General features: G+C 41.7%; 1 protein-coding gene across 3 annotated transcripts in view; it reads right to left on the reverse strand.

Annotated features, from left to right (window-relative positions):
* The window catches only part of LOC122863823 (exostosin-1c), an 83,482-nt gene extending 68,395 nt beyond the window's left edge, over nucleotides 1-15,087 (reverse strand). The window contains exons 1-3 of one of the 3 annotated variants that reach the window (XM_044170593.1): nucleotides 14,834-15,087; nucleotides 13,687-13,771; nucleotides 3,990-5,384 (exon numbers count right to left, since the gene is read on the reverse strand). In XM_044170593.1, the coding sequence (XP_044026528.1) occupies nucleotides 3,990-4,936 (947 nt within the window). In that variant the 5' untranslated portion in view covers nucleotides 4,937-5,384; nucleotides 13,687-13,771; nucleotides 14,834-15,087. Of the gene's footprint in view, nucleotides 1-3,989; nucleotides 5,385-13,686; nucleotides 14,776-14,833 lie in introns of those variants that run through there. The other 2 variants (XM_044170592.1, XM_044170591.1) reach the window with 2 other exon arrangements.
* Between the last annotated feature and the right edge of the window lie 1,513 nt (nucleotides 15,088-16,600).

Genomic DNA, 16,600 nt, shown 5'->3' on the forward strand with positions numbered 1-16,600 from the left:
TGCTGTCCAGGTCCCTCCGGGCTAATCTGCTGGTGTAACAGATGCATGTGCTCATTAACCTGGTGCCACCTTCTAAGAGTCTCATTGTGCATGACACACAGACACACAGACACACACACACACACACAGTCTCATGCATATATAACAGTGAAAGTCTCACACACAAAGACACATGCTCGCTTGGTGTCATGGGCTATTATTTCGTATGTAACACTTTTCAGGTGCAGGATTTTTGGCAAAAATGGAAGAGAGAAGAGTGAAAGAAAAAGCATAGAGACATTGAAGGAAAGACATAATCAAGAAGGAGAATATGACAGAAGAGCAGACAGATGGAGAGACGAGGGTGTGTCTCTAACTGGCTTGAACTTGGTTTTCAGACAGAAACTTTGCTCATGCAGTTTGCTTATTGTCCACTTTTCTTTTTCCTTTCGTTCATTTGGATCCACGGTTATCATGCTATCCCCTCTGAAATCTCCTTCTTCTCTCCTCAAAGGAAGATTCAAAGGATGCAAAAAGAGAGATGGATCCCTCACCTTCCCTCCCTTCCTTTTGCCCTACATCCCTCTTTTACACCTCTCTCTCCAAGGCTGTTTCCAGAAAAAGAGACTTCATACAAAAAGGGGGAATCCAGCTTTTTGTATTTTTCTTACAAACGGCAGCTGTCTCTCACATTGCCTCCCCCATTCACACCCTGACACCCTCAGAGCCGTTGCCATATCCAAATCTACCACAAATTACCACATGGGACCTCCCCCACTATCCTCCCCTCCCCACACACACCCTGCCCACCCAGGTGTCTGAGTAGTGGGCTGTGTGGAATAAATGAGCTCATTCATAGACTGCTGAGCAGCTCCATCCCTTTGCTGCTTGGCCCAATGTAAACAAGCCTAGTTATAGGCAACAGCAGCTAGGAGTGTGCTTGGATCAGAATTACCACCTAACTGCTGATCCCGGGGTAAATGATATTTGAAAAGTCATACTGTATAGTTTAAAAGATTTGCTTTGAGCATTCATTTGATAGCACCTGAAAACAACCTTCACCTCCCAGGGGCTTAGATTTAAATTGGGGTTTAGCAGTTGGCTTCTCTTATGACAGAAACGTTCAGTCAGTCCAACTTAAGGAGAAACACTTCAGTGATGCAGAATGATGCAGTTAAAAAATAGTACACTGTAAAACATTGAACAGGACTTTCTTTACTTTCTTTAATTTAAAGTAAATTTAACAAAATTTCTAGTTTTCATTTCAATTATAAACACAAGTTCTTTTGATGCCTGTGACATGAAATGATGACAATTAATCAATTAGTTTATGTATCCATTAATCGTTTAAGTCACTTTTCAAGCAAAAATGCAAGACATTTGATGTTTTCAGCTTTTGCTGTTTTCCCTTGTACATTATACTAAACTAATATCTATGGGTTTTTGGATTGTTGGTCAGACAAAAGGAAAAAAACAACAGAAAAAGCTGTTTGAAGTCATCACCTCGAGATGGATATTTTTCATTATATTCTGACCTTTAATGGACTTAACAATTAATTGACAAAATAATCCGCAAATGAACTGATAATGAAAATAATTCTGAGCTACAGCCCTACTGCTGAGTGTTCACTTAATTGATTAAATTAAGATACTTACATTTTAGTTAGCTTGCAGGGGCGGTGTAAATGTTTTAATTTAAACCTCCTCTCCTGGAGTGTACTCCACAAAAGAGTTTTTTTGTGATTGAGTAGCACTACCATGTTCTTGGTTGGCTAGTATGTCAACAGTTTGAGTAGTTCACTAACTAGACCTGAGAGAAGTTACGACATCACCAAGCTTTCAACACCACCTTATTCACAAGGACATATGGAACTTATCGAACTTAGCTGTGCCATGTTCTGGTGTTCTGGTGGTCTGCTTTTGACTTAAGTTTATTCTGTTTCTGTTTGTCAAAGTATGAATCAGACAAGGGATTAGTTCCCCCAAAATTCTGAACACTTAAATTACCTTTGTCTATTCATTGTCTAATAATGGAATAATGACAGTATTGATAGTTCTTGTGAATTTTGCTTTGTGGTTTTGTTCTAGTCTCCATACACTGCAGAGGAGTCTACCATGTTAGGCAAAATTTAATAGACAGTTTGGTGTGGCTCTAACTCCTCATTCACATTCTTTCTATGTTCTTTCTTTCACTGAAATTCATCTTCTCCTGTCAACGAATGTTCTGCACCATCAGACTGTCCTGCTCTTGGTATCTGTGTATGAATGGACAGGCACAGACTTTATAATGAGGAGCTCTGTCAGCACTTCAGCTTCAGAGACTTTTATTGCAAAGTGTAAGTTAAGCAAGTAGAAGTGAAACAGAGGGGCTGTGTTATAGAGCGGTATGGTTCCTCTATATCAACTATGTAATTGCTACTGTGTAGAATAATAGAAGATAATGACTTTGCATAAAACTAAACTGCGGTAGTCCTTCTCCTTCATCCTTCTCCACCCCACCAAGCGTACAGGACCTCGACCCTCAACATTCAGGGTCTGCCTATCTTCAAGTTTATCAGCTCACAGACAACAACACTCGGCTGCTAAATCCAAAACATTTGAGGCAGTGTCAGAGTTTACACCACACCACTTTTACAAAACAAATAAAAAATGTATACTATTGCAATTAGATAACAATAGATGCCCTTTTTACCTCTTATATTAATTCCCAGAGCATATGAATGACAATTTTACAAAAAGTTCCTATGGTGTGTTTTGAGTACATGCATCTATTTCCATCTGTTTTTAAATCACTGTCTGAGCTCCAATAAGCCAGTAGGAGAAGAGTACTCGTGCGATGAGACCTGTTTATCAAGCTGCTGCTGCAACGTGTATTGTTGGCAGATGGGTGTGTTTCCTAAAGCTTTTCATTATTAATACTGCTCACATACTTGAAAACCACTCTGTGAAAAGGCCTGTACAGCACATAGGGCTGAAGTGGAAATATATATTGCATAATAGTATCATGGCTTTGTACAAACTGTTTTCAAACCCCGGCAAACGTCATATGCTGAAATTAATTGGTTTAAATAATAAATCATTACTTTAAGTATTGCGGATGTTGCTGGAATCTCATTTCCCAATGTCTTTTATCCACTCCACCCACCATCTAATCAGTAAACTCCAAACTATAATTCAAATTAAAGTGGAAATGGGAAGCTTATCTACCATGCAACAACAACAGCGAAAAAAACCTTTATAAAAAATGGACAGACTGATTAAAAATAATAATAATAATCATTTACACCTTTCACCCAGCAGTGTTTTTTTCACTGAGGTAATCAGACAGATTTCACAAACCCACTCTTTGTGGTGACCTTTGCTTTGGCTCATTACACAGTGTGGTTTCAGTTATAATTAATTAGCTGTAGCAATGCTTATTTCTTTGTCTAAACACCCAAATACAAAATGGAAAAAACTGCATGTGCACTTATTTTTTCACACTTTTTGTTGAATGCTCTAATTTGTTTGCCTATCATACAGTAAGATTCATTTACACTCTGACTAATAGAGGAGCTCAAGGCCAGTTATCACAAGCACATTACAACCACTGTTTAAATGTACTTTTAACAGTACTAATACGAATAAGAGAATTGCTGTAAATAGTGAGAGACTTGAGTCTGTGTCTAAAATCTTTGATCTTGAAAGCAACTGCCAAACATCATAAACCTAAACAGTCAAAAAATTGTGCAGCCATAAAAGAGAATAAAACTAACCAGTGGGACCAAAAAGCTACCACTGACACTGCTTGTAGAAAATCAGTGACATCTAAAAAGACCAATAAAACAGCATGTAAAGTTCAAATAAGAAGGCAAACGGAACAATACCACTGTGTATTTCCTAATAAAAAAATGATACTTGACACTGTTTCCAATAAATCCCTGTAGCACCACACTGACTCACACCTCACTTCTCATTTTAACATCACCTCATTACTGCCCTCCCCACTGGCCATGTGACCCCTGTCTTACCTCTCATATTCCAGGTTGTCGTGGTCACAGCGGGCGTCTTTGTGCTTCTCCCAGTCCTTCCCGTGGCGGCACGTCGTCAGCGACACAATGTCCTTTCCATTGTGGATGTGATGAAGAGCGTTTCTGGTGTCTGAGCCGATGCCCGTCAGATAACGCTTCCCTTTGAACATCAGCAGGTACTTTCTTCGTGGCGGTATGGTGTTCCTCACCAGCCAGCCCCGCTCTCCACCCTTTTGCGGGTGATCCTTTGAGAACAGCGGGATGGAGACATCAAATCCTGGCCTGAAATGTTCTGTGTTGAGGCTGGCTTTGGCTAAGATGGCCTGGCCGATGTTGAAGCCCAGGTCCTCTGTGTAGTTAGGCCAGGTGCCTGAGTACAGGTTGAAGATCAGGTGGTTCCGCCCGTCATTCCACAGCGGGTAACCACGGATACGTTCATCCACATTGGGCACAAACTGTCCTGATAGCTGGTCCCTATCTAAGGTGTCTATCCCAAGCACGAACAGACATGCTTCACGGGGGTCTGATGTGTAGTACCGTGACTCACCTATAGACGTCAGGATCTTCCTGTAGCTCTCTGACACACGATCATTTTTCTCTGATGGATATATATACACCCTGAACCCTTCCCTTCCTCTGCGGCGACACCGCGAGAAGTCAAAACAGGTCTCCATGCGGCAGCGACTGTCCTTATAAATGGCGGACCATGCCTGACGGCGCTGGCGGGGCGACTCAGCCGTCCCGGGGTCCGTCTGGAGCTCATCCAGATGGGCATAGCGGGGCAGAAAGGCCCGGTCAGTCCAGTTGGGCCAGGGGCGCACCACTTCACCCCGCTGCCGTGTCAGCAGCCGGAGCAGACGTAGCTGGACTCCTCCACCACAGTAAAAGAGGACCAGCCAGCAGCACGCACACAAGCCCAGCAGAACATACTTCTTACGCGCCTGCATGGGGGCCTGTCACAGTCTCTTTTTTCCGCTCTGTCTCTCTCTCGCTCTCTGTTTTTCTTCTCCTCTGCCCCTCAGCTCTGTAGCCTCACAGGGGCGGGGGACTGATTTGTGATTTCTAACAAGGAGCTTCTAACGGAGGACAATGTGTTAACAAGGACATCACTGCCTCTGTGTGTGGCCCAGTCCACTTTGCCATTTAGAATGACACAATCTGAGTAACTGACTGCCTTCTCTCAGTCTCTTTTTGCCATCCCCATTTGCTCTCCACTGTACTCTCAGATGTGTGTGTTAGCCTGTCTCTGCTGTGGCATGTGCTGCTGCTGCTTCTGTGTGCATTTCTTCCATTGCCCAGCCTGGTTGAGAGTGATAAAGGGTGATTTCTCCGCTCTCTCAGGCCAAGCTTGCTGCCTCATGGTTCCTGGCGCGACTGCTGTCTGCAGGGCCCCTCCTGGGGAGAAGTAAACAAACAAGAATACAGATCAGTACACAGACAGGGTTGCCATTCTGCAACCAACACGGAGACATACTCTGGGATTAGTCGTGAAACTGCTGTCTCAAGAGGTGCCATAACTAACACCATTGATAGTCCAGTGGGTATAAGCTTTAATTTCCTTTTCATTTTGGACAGACATATGTAATCTGCAATGCCAATCACATTTAATACACATATAATCAAATAGCAATAAAGTAGCACAGCTGGGTAATGTTTCACAGGCATCAGAGGATTTTAAACTGTTAAAATCCCTCTTCTGCTCGAGCTCATGAAGAGAAAATTGAGAAAAGTACAACTCAGTGCACTCTCAAAAAGGCATCCATCCCTGATTAGCCACAAATCAAAACTGTCTCTTCATGAAGTCCACCCTCTCTCTGTCTCCATCCATGTCTGGTTTCCTCATTCTTGCGAAAAAGATGGATCTTTACAGGGTCATATGTGCTGTGATGTGTGTGTACTGACTCCTGGAACCTCTTTTGCGATAGCATGTTAAACCTGGAGCAGATATTATCATGCTCTTCAAGCTCCAGTTAAACTGAGTCAGATACAGTTGAGGTGCAGTGGAGGAGAAAATGAGAGAGCGTTTAGCATCTGGAAAACAGAGCAACTTTATGGTTCTGAAACGTCCGTTCACCTTGGACAGACTGAGTGAAGGCTTTTTTGTTACATTTGCAAACTTGCAACGGTTTTTCAGCCTCATATTTTTGCCAAACATCCCCCATAATTCCCCAACATGTACAGTATACTTGTGTGTGTGCGTGTGGAGAACACCTCACAGTGAAAGGCAGTGTTCATACTGCCAGCTGCCACACAAAGGCAGCTTTCAGGTCTCACCTGGCCGCTCTCTCTCTACCTCTCATTCACATTCCCGATTTCTGCCTCTTCTCCAGCCAAGCAGAAGTGATGCCTGCCTTCTCTGCTTGCAATAAAACAAACAGCACACCGGTGATGTGGGTAAACAATACATCCTCTGATTTCTCCACCTCCAAAGGATAGAAGGAATAAGGATTTATGTGTGAAAACCTTAGCTTTGGAGAAATGTGAAAAAACAGTGTTGTTTTAGCTTGACCAACCGTGCATTCTCAGTTTATCTACTATAACTGTTTTTCAATGGGATTCGTAAACTTGAGCTTCCTACAATTTTCTCAATCCACAAATCAGAATTAAAACCTACAACTAAGTTAAAATGCAGAGTTATGACACAGCAGCAACAGATTTGTGCTCTACCTGTGTTACATATACATTGGTGTGTGTCTATAGATATGCTAAGAGCTTTGTATAATGGCAGTGTCTGTATGCGTATGGAAACACAAAAAGTGTGTACTGTGTTGAATTGAAGTTTGACATTTCAGCTCCTCAAATATGAGGATTTTCTGTGTTTAAATGGTTGCAAATGATATATATTTGCGTTATCGACTGTTGGTCGGACAAAACAAGAAATCTATCACCTTTACCTTCATGTCATTTTCACTTTTTGTTTGATGAATCGATAGCAATCCAGGTTAATCAAAAAAGAATACACAGACTAATCAGCAAAGAAAAGCTTGCAGCACTACATGCATGTACTTAATAGGGCTGTCACTTTTTGTGCTGTGTCTGTGTGCTCTCCAACTGGGGGTCACTATGATTTATTGTTGTTCTCTTTGCTAATGCAAAGCGGAGAAAAATAGCGAGCTGTGCTGTACGAATAACCCTGAAACCAAATCATTTGAGAAGTAATGTGAGGAAGCATTTTGGATTTGAAACCATAGATGGAAAAATCATGAATAAAGGTAGGACTGTTTGATGACTTCATAAAATGCAACTGCCTTATAGTAACGTTAGCTTGTTACTCACATGAGGCAGCGGAGGAACCACAAATGAATGGAGCAACGTTAACTCTACAGTGTTTAGGGTTAGGCTACGTGGGTGGCTTTCGAATACATGTTTTGTTTTGATTTTTTGAAAAGGTGACAGACATTGAACTTGACTAGCTTGACTGTAGCAGAAGCATCATGGGCACAGTGTGTGAACACCACAGCCAGTAGTATCATCGAAACTGCACCATATAATTCAGGTTAGCTAATCTGCCTGTGGAGATGTTCATGGATGGTTTTTGGCACCTTCCTTGTTTCTACTTCTCTGGCTACAACTGTAGCAGCCTGGGCAGCAAGCAGTCCAAGTTGGGGAGAAATAGACACTTGGGATCCCATTACATACTCCTCATCAATAATTCACTTGCTCCTTTAGTTAAGGCATTGATTTTCCTTTCTTTATTTTTTTTCGTGCTTTACATCCCCTGCCACCAAAGCAGAGATCTGTTTGAGCTCTGTCCCAGTGATTTGTGGTTGTGGGGATAATTGATAGTGATGGCAAGAAGGTGTAATAGAAAAGTGATGGAGGGTATCATTATGATAATGGTAATGATGATGGGCATGAATAATTTATTCCGTTGCCTTATCTAATCTAATGCCATTGGACAACCATTGCTTTGCAAAAATACCAGTCTACTGAGGATATTTACATTGATTTAAGTGCACTGAGGTCTCTCTATTACTGTTGGATCAACAATAGGAGTTTCCGTTCCCATGCTTAAACTGCCATTTCACAGTAAGACACGATTATTTAAAAAAGCCTTCACTTGACACTCTTTATTCAGTTTAACTTATCAAATAATACCAGCTCAAAGCTCAAATTTGAACTGATTTCAAAACTACAATATGAGGAGAAATATCTGAGGTAATGGGGTATTACAGGTTTAGAGAAGGATGAAGGATAATATGTTAATTAAACATAATAATTAAAGATAATATTACAGGATATTAGGGCATCAAACTACCCATATTTAAATAACTAACAACAAAAAAAAACATTCCCTCGTCTTACTGCCTGACAGCTCTAGGTGTGTCAAAGCCTCTGTTGAACACTGTTATGTTCATCCCTACCATCCTACTTTTGTGTGCAAGGACAAACAGCAAGTGTGTGGCCACTAACTAGGAGCAATAGTGACGAATGTAAGCCAGTGGGGCATGGCTGGACCTGACTGGGGCTGACAACATCCTTAGAGCTGCAAATCAGCAAGAAGACACACACGTATGGATGAACACGTACACACGTAAGTGGCTTTAAGTGGTGAGAGAAGTCTCTCTGTCATGGATCAATGATGGATCATCATGGTTGGGTGACTTGCACTGGAAAAAGCCACAAGGCTCATTGAATAGAGGGGCCTGAAGGTGGAAGGACAGGGTTCAAGGAAAGGTGAGAGCAGAATTCAGAGCCCTACAGTTCCACCCCTCGTCATTTGTTTGCCATCTACACCTTCTTCCCTCAATTCCTACTAGTCCTGCCTTCCTTCCTTCTATTTTCTCCTCTCCTTTCACCTCCTTTTCCTATCCTATCTAAGCTGACTGGAGGGTTTCACGTAGAAACAATACCATTTTTGCATGGCTTTCCTTTTTCAATTATTCCTGCTTCATCCTCAAAAAGGGGCTGGGGGAGGTGGGATGAAGCAAGGGGCACAAAACACTTAATCACAAACATGAGGAATACACTCTGCAATGCCAACAGTTCTTTGATCATTCACTCGCCTTGAGTGCAAAGAAACTTCTAGGAAGGTTCATTTAGAGTGTACTGAGTAAGCAATGAAATTGTGTCAACACTGCAAAGTGAAGAAAATGTAATAATGCACACTGCATTAAAACCAGCTAATATAAAGTGTCAGATGGATCATGTAACATCAGAGCAGCACAAACCAGCTTTTCTTCACAATGTTCCATATCCTTACTGCAATGAAAGTACCTCTCAAGTTGTTTGCTCACCTTACCTTAACTCTCTAAAATGCTACAGTTTTGAGGTACTCTCCTACTGAGGCCTCAGGACTTCCTTCAACTGTTTCTACCTGCTGCGGTTTTCCACAGAACTACACTATTAAGTCATTCAGGGAAATGGAATTGATTTTTTTCTTCCCATCTGTCTCCCTTGAATTGTGTCTACACCGCAGCTTATTCAACTGTGGTTATGCAGGCTTTGATAGAAAATGAAAACTGACATACTCTGAAATGGATGTCACCGATGATGGCCTTCTGCAGAAAATTCAGTAGTTGTCAATTTGTGTTTTTCTTCCACCAAATGGGATATTTTTTATAAAGAGATTTCTGCCTTTTAGAGAACAGATTGGCTTTTCCCTTATTTGTTCAATTTGCTGTTTTCTGGCCACAGCACCATTGCTAAGCACAACTGACACTGTAAACGCTCAAAATGAAATCCACTACCATAACAGTCATTCTCTGGGTAGCGGAGTCATTGCCACTGTAAGAGAAGCAGCAGCAGCATTATTATGTCTGAAATGATTTGGATAGTGACATAGAGCAGGTTGTAAATTGACACTGGATGGGCCAAATGCCTGGTAAAATGAGATTTCCATTCCTTCCCAAATGATATGGTTAGCTTGTAAAGACAATCCACCTGATTGATGGAAGCCTACCATACATTGACACTGACTGGGTGATTGCACTGTACAAATGCCAGTGTTTAGTGACAGCAGGCCTTTTAGTGACTTTTAGTGACTTTTTGCGGCTGTATGTGCCTGTGTGTCTAAACTATACTTAAACACACATCTGGCATGTGTGTTTTTGCTGACCTAAAGCTGGCGACATATTAGTTCAGCAAAATAAAGTGTTCTGAAGAAAACACAAATCTTGTGGTGAGGTGAAACACTCGGTCGAGCTAAAATTAAACCCCGGACTCTGTCATTACGGGCCTGAGAGATGTGACAGCGTGACCGGGGACCACAAGATAGCCGCACTACGTTGTTTGTGTTATTGCAGTGGTTCCAAATCTTTTTCACTTGTGACCCCTTAAAATGGAGCTCCGTCTACTTGTGACCCCTCAATACAGGTTTCATATGTCACCGAATGGAGGCCAGTTTGACCAAAGAGTAGTTTTTCCTTCTCAGATTGTTATATTTGGGAATGGTTTAAAGTTGTAATCCCTAAGCTTTCAGTCCTGGTTGATTTGGCAACACTAGTGGTTACCATGGTAACACCAAGTGCACTTTAATACTACAGGTCCCAGAATTATGGAAGCAGTAAACACACATTGAGCTGCTACATTGTCAGAAATACAAAAGAAGATTAACTGGTGTATCTGTTTACAGTGCAGCCAAACAAACTCACATTGTTTTAATAAAGAAGTCATGCAATAATCTGCCTTTTCCCATCATACCCATCTGGAAAGTAGTTTGTTGGGTTTGCATTACCAGTAAATGAATACAACTCTGATTCGGTGTAAAGAGAGTGAACAGTAAATAATGTAGCTGTTATCAATGAGATAAAATTACGCTGGATTACATGCTGCATTGTTTCCTGTGAATCCCTCATGCATATGAAGGCTACTTGAATCCAGTGTGGTAATGGCGGACTCCGCCACTTACAAAGAAATCTATTATATAGAAATAGTATCAAAAATGGGGTATGATTTCATGAAGATATTAAGGATAATAACTTTAAGGGCCTGAAGATATAAAATGATCTATATCACAAGAAAAAAGCAAATATTAGGAAAAAATAAACCTACCTGTTTTAGTGACCAGAGGGGCTGGTCTAGCCAGGAATTTGTGTATGTGCTCAATAACTCTGTTTGTTTTTATTGTCGTGAATGTGAATGGCTGCATAATAGTGGGGTTGCATTTCTATCTCTTTCTGACTGTGTACAACCTGAGCAGGAGTCACGGAGTGTGTGAGGTTTGTCTGTTTGTCTGTAGTCGTACCAGCCAGTCTGTGGCGAGCCCAAGAAAAACCTGCTGCGGTGAAAAATAATCGTGCTGTCTCCCCTGACTGACCTGCATTAAAGGCTTACAACCAGTTTGTGATCCATGTTCTATTTTCTGTCCTCACCTACTAGTTGCCCTTTGAAATTGAGGTGCTCTTTACACTCCCACACACCATATGCAAATATAAGCACACACACACACACACGCATATGTGCATTTTGGTCTTTGCTGAACAAATGGCTTTTTACTGTAAAAAAAATTGTCTCTCTTGCTGTCTACGCGCAGCTACCGGAGTATTTTTCCATTAGCTCGACCACCTCTGAACCATAATGGCCATAAACTTAATCAAGCGCTGGTTCTTTTACAAGGCTATTTTCATAATATGGATAACAGGACGTTCTTCTCCACCTTAATAAAACCGTACTTGCGCCGTGTGGGCTGAGGGACTCTGACACAGCTAATAAGATGTTTACCTCAAGCTGAACGGCCTGCAACGCAACCAGCCTCCCAACCGCGCTCACATTCCAAACCCAGCATAATTACAAGCCGAGTTGATTAATTATGTCTCAACAATATGCTGCACTCCAACGCCACAAGGGCTAATTAACAGAATGAACAACATGGGTAGGAACAGTTATTAGGAGGTTCAAGCTCGCACTCTGAATTTAGTAAAGCTGTTTACAGTCCCAGAAAACGGACAGAAAAGGTGTGGATCAGGCTGTATCACACAGAGACCAAGATCATAGGTAACACTGGCACACAGCTCCCAGCATATAGAGTGGAAACGCCTACTGAGGACACTGACACAGCAAGTGCACTGTTCTGTGTTCAGGGTGCCTGGCTGTGCACCTGAAACACAGCAGAAACGGCATGTAATGAAATCCATCTGCCTTATTAACTGGTCCTGCTCACAGTGCATCCTACCTGCAACTCATCTTATCTCTGCAGCTTCGGCCTCGAGGCATTCCTATAGCAGAACTCAGATCAGAACGGCCTATAAACAATCTGACCTTGACAACGCAGGGAAGATATATACGATCTGACCCTGGCATAAGGAACATTCCAGACGGAGTTTAATTAGTAGAGTGTATAATAGTTTTTTGCAGAAAAGATTAAGGATCTATGTGAGGAAAATAAATTGATTTTAAAGCTGTTCCTCTTTTATTTTTAATGCCATCCTTTTACTCTCCAATGTTATTAATATTACATATTTTTACACAAGCAAAGTAAAATAGTGCATGGGAATAGGTGATCACTATGCACAGTGACCCATCAGGGTTAATAGCTTTTAAAGGTTGCACACTGATATTCACAACCCCTCTAATGAATGCCTTGATTATGGAAATGCCCACCACCTCTGGAATATAAATATTTTGTCTTTATTGGCCACTGCTTCGACAAGACATGATTTGCACTTCTCTTAATCACCAGGGAGGGTATTACAGAACCATCATGAATGCAAAATCCCATTAAGGCAAGGGGGTTGCCATTACAATAAAGTCATTTCATAAATCAGATGAAATCCCTGTACAGCTTGTCGTCAGGATCCACCCTCCCCAGAGGGCCTTTTCTGCGCATCCATGATAATGACAGCTCTTTATTTGGGCTCATTGAAGTCGCCGTCTTTTTCATCAAAAAGTGAGTTGTAATTAATTGCTGCAATGAACTTGGACAGTCTTGTTTGTTTCTTTGGGATTCATTAATACATGGAGCACTTAGTACTAAGCAGGTAATTTTCTGCTCTTTCCTCAGCTATTAGCCACTGTATCTTAAATGCAAGGGAAGCATCAAAGACAAACAGAAGCCAGAACAAAGCATTTTTATTTGGACTGCATTAAGAAGATACAGCCCTGTGGGGTATTTCTTTTAAGTGTGAAACTAAGGTGTTTCAAAATAGCATTCAAGTAAATGGAAATTCCCTACAGCTCTCAATAAATACTTTATATTTTCAGAATTGAATCTAATTTTGTTGGGCTGCCTGACTTTAAAGGGAGGTCATGTCATAGTGTATGATATGCATAGTCTACTGTTCCCCAAATGCCTTTACTGTCACTTCTGCCACTATATTCATCAGTAAATATGTCTGCAAAGCATATTAAGACTTTACATTCAGTGTACTTTAAGATTAATATGATTCTGATGTTACTTCCCATTATTTTGCACTCAGAAACAGTATGACAGCAGAACTAGTGGCAACATTATTTAATATTCTTGGATAGTGGCAGAGTAATGTGCAACCCACAGCCCATCTGTCCAGTGGGAGAAGCAGATCATCTGCCAAAAGATCTAAACGTGTGCTGAAGATTTTGTCAAAGCTCAGATAGTTGACGTAAAGCTTAGAAAGGACCCAGAGAAAACATAATCATCTACAATAGCATTGTAATTACAATTAATCTTTTAAGTCCATACATGCATCAGTCACTCTGTGACACAGCTACTGTATTTGAACGCTACTTAGTCTAACACGCGGCAGTCTCACTGTCAAAACATGCCACCTATTCAGCCTACCTGTCACAGAATGATACTGAGATCCGTTCCAGGTGGCAGCAGTTCATCCAGTTCTGAGCTGGGAGGCTCAGACTCTCCAGTCCCCCTGAAGCAGAATCAGTACAGTTGCGCACTGAACTGTTGAGCGTCCTGTTCTAGCGGCGCTGCTACAGCTCAGTACGCCGATGACACCAGCTGTATAGGCTCAAAACACCAACTTCTCCTCACGGGGCGACCCCGCTCTCGATTTACGTGCCCTACAATATGAGTAAGTTACAAGACTGACAAGGCGCAAACATACGCACCGTCCGGGTGCGTCCGGAAAAATAATCTGAGGCGGAGTGTCCCGCCGCCCCCTCGTGTCTGTCCTCCAGATTTCCCAGATTTCTCACTCGCTGTTATGTCGGGTTCTCCTTTATTATCCAGCATGCACCTCTCTCAGTAAGAGCACCATGGACCGCACATCATCACTGCCTGCTGCTCCAACACCCAGATTTAGCCACTGAAACAGGCTGCGTCTGTCAAATACGCTAAATGCTGGTAGTCTCATGCTAATCAAGTGGTGAACTAAAGTGCCCCTGTTGCACTTAGTGAGTTTAGGTTATAGTGACCTTCTGGTATTATTTTATCTCTATACAATAGCTACAATATAACAAAAGATCTTCTAGTTTTGCTTCTTTGTATGATCGTGAGGGCTGCTTCCAACACTTGTGATTCTAATCTCAACATCTGAGCAGCGTGACAAAGGTGCGCTGCTGAGCGCCGTGCAAACAATACATCAGGACCCGACAGTAGGTTAAGGCTGTCTAAAGGTGGAAAAACGCACTCACAGAAACATATTCCTAATTGTACAATCGCAGTCTGTGCCGCTACCATATGTCAGGGCACAATTACGCGTTTTGTTGTATTGTTATAAGCACGAGCTTGCAATGGTGATTGATTCCTTTAGACCAGAGAATAAGATCCATATGAGCCAATTGAGGGATGCTCTCTAACTCTGAATACAGAAAATGTAACCTGTAATCTCAGCAGAAACATCAGTTTATACGTTATTACTCAAATGCATCTATGATGAACACATCCTCTAAACATAGACAGCAGGAATCACCCAGTAGCCTACAATCCCCGCTGCGCTCCGACTTCTCCCCGACAGAGAGCTCGCCCTTACCGGGTGACGAACCGCGCTCTTCCCCTCTCTGGTAATTTTCCTTTTCACACCACGGCCGGGCATTTGCGAGTCAATTCAGCGTGCAAGCAGGTCTCCCAGTCGGGATATGAATGATGAATTTGCGTGTTAAATTGTCCATTTTCCATATCCACAACAGTCCACACACGACCCGCCCCCGGGCGGTAGTGATTGGTTCAGAGGCTCCTCGACGTCTTCGTCTCACCGTAAAGAAAAACACACACATCTGGATGCGACCCCGCGCAAATGGGGCGCTTTGGAAACACCAAATTACGCACAGGAATTAAACCGACATGGAGGGGCGTCACATTTCTCAAGGCTCCTTTATATGTAGTCTACTGGTTATTGTGGATGCAGATAACAATCTTGTCACCTTTGTGGAAAGTGTGGTTTCAAATAGCCTACATCACTGTAAACACTGGGCCACCATTATGATGCTGATTTCGTATGAGGGACACCATAGGAGGATTTTGATGTTTTAGCAGTTGAATTCTGTAAGACAAGAGTTGTCGGCTATAGGCCGATAGTGATGACAGTGGGCTATGTAACGCATTATTATTCAAAATTAAAGTACAATTAAGTAATAGGCTTCATTGTTTTGACAACAGACAAACACAAACGCGCTTCCTGTAGTAAGTATCTGCATGGGGAGGCCCAAAGAGCCAATTAGAAGTTAAGAATGGTAGGTTGTTTTGAAATACACCACTAGCAGCGGTATTTTTATACTTAGGCTACTTTATATATTGTGTTGATGCAGCGAGTGTCTTCTAAATGCTACATCAGTGCCTAATTACCATGCCTTTGCACGTTTAATGGCGTACAACATGATAATATCACGGGAAACAGAGCTGAGAGTGACAGGGCGCCTTATTCCAACAGTGAAACCGGCATTTCTGAGACTCTTGCGCCGCTCTGTGTCGGGACAACTCCTTTGTCTTGCTTTGGAAGAATATCTTATCTCTGGATCTGTCTCCTGGCCCCAGCGCAGCGCTAAACCGAATCAAGTGTGGAGAGAGGCAGGCTGGGCAAGCGAGACTAATCACTGAGCAACAGTGCAGAGGCTTTCTGAGGATTAGACAGCTGTCACAGTCTGAATGTGGTTTCAGCATGTTTTTACAGAAAACGGAAAGGGGGAAAAACGTATTAAGAATCGAAATGCCATAATTGTAAAAAATAAAAATAAATAAATAAAACGTTTTGAATGACAACTGAAATTAGGGATATATACATTATTATTATTAGGCTAATATTGTTATTATTATTATTAAAGCTAAGGATAAGATTGTCAAAATAGAGCTTTCACATTTAACAGGCTGGAATCAATGAATGTTTGGCATTTTTTTCTAGGAAAAAAAACTTCAATCGATAATCAAAATAGTTGATGATTAATTTTCTGCTAATTGACTATCAATCAGTCTATTCATTGTTGAGTGTTTCAAATTACAGCACTACAACAGAGATACCATTACCCATAAGGTAACCATACCTATCAAGGAAGACCGTGAGGTGCGGTGGAAAGCTCCCAAAAAAAATAAAATCCAGTAAATGGACCTTGAGTTAAGATTTTCTTTTTAATAACACTACTGTTCCCAAGCTCAAGAATGAACTCTCAAGCTCTAACAAGGTTACTATCCTCCAGAATTTAGTTTGGAAGTCCAGTTTAATTTGGACATGATCATAACTCACACTAGATGATTCTTAGGTCTATAGCACATTATGCATCTTTAACAAGATTTGACTAGGAATTAT

Source organism: Siniperca chuatsi, linkage group LG17 (assembly GCF_020085105.1).
Source record: "Siniperca chuatsi isolate FFG_IHB_CAS linkage group LG17, ASM2008510v1, whole genome shotgun sequence".
Lineage (NCBI taxonomy): Eukaryota > Metazoa > Chordata > Actinopteri > Centrarchiformes > Sinipercidae > Siniperca > Siniperca chuatsi.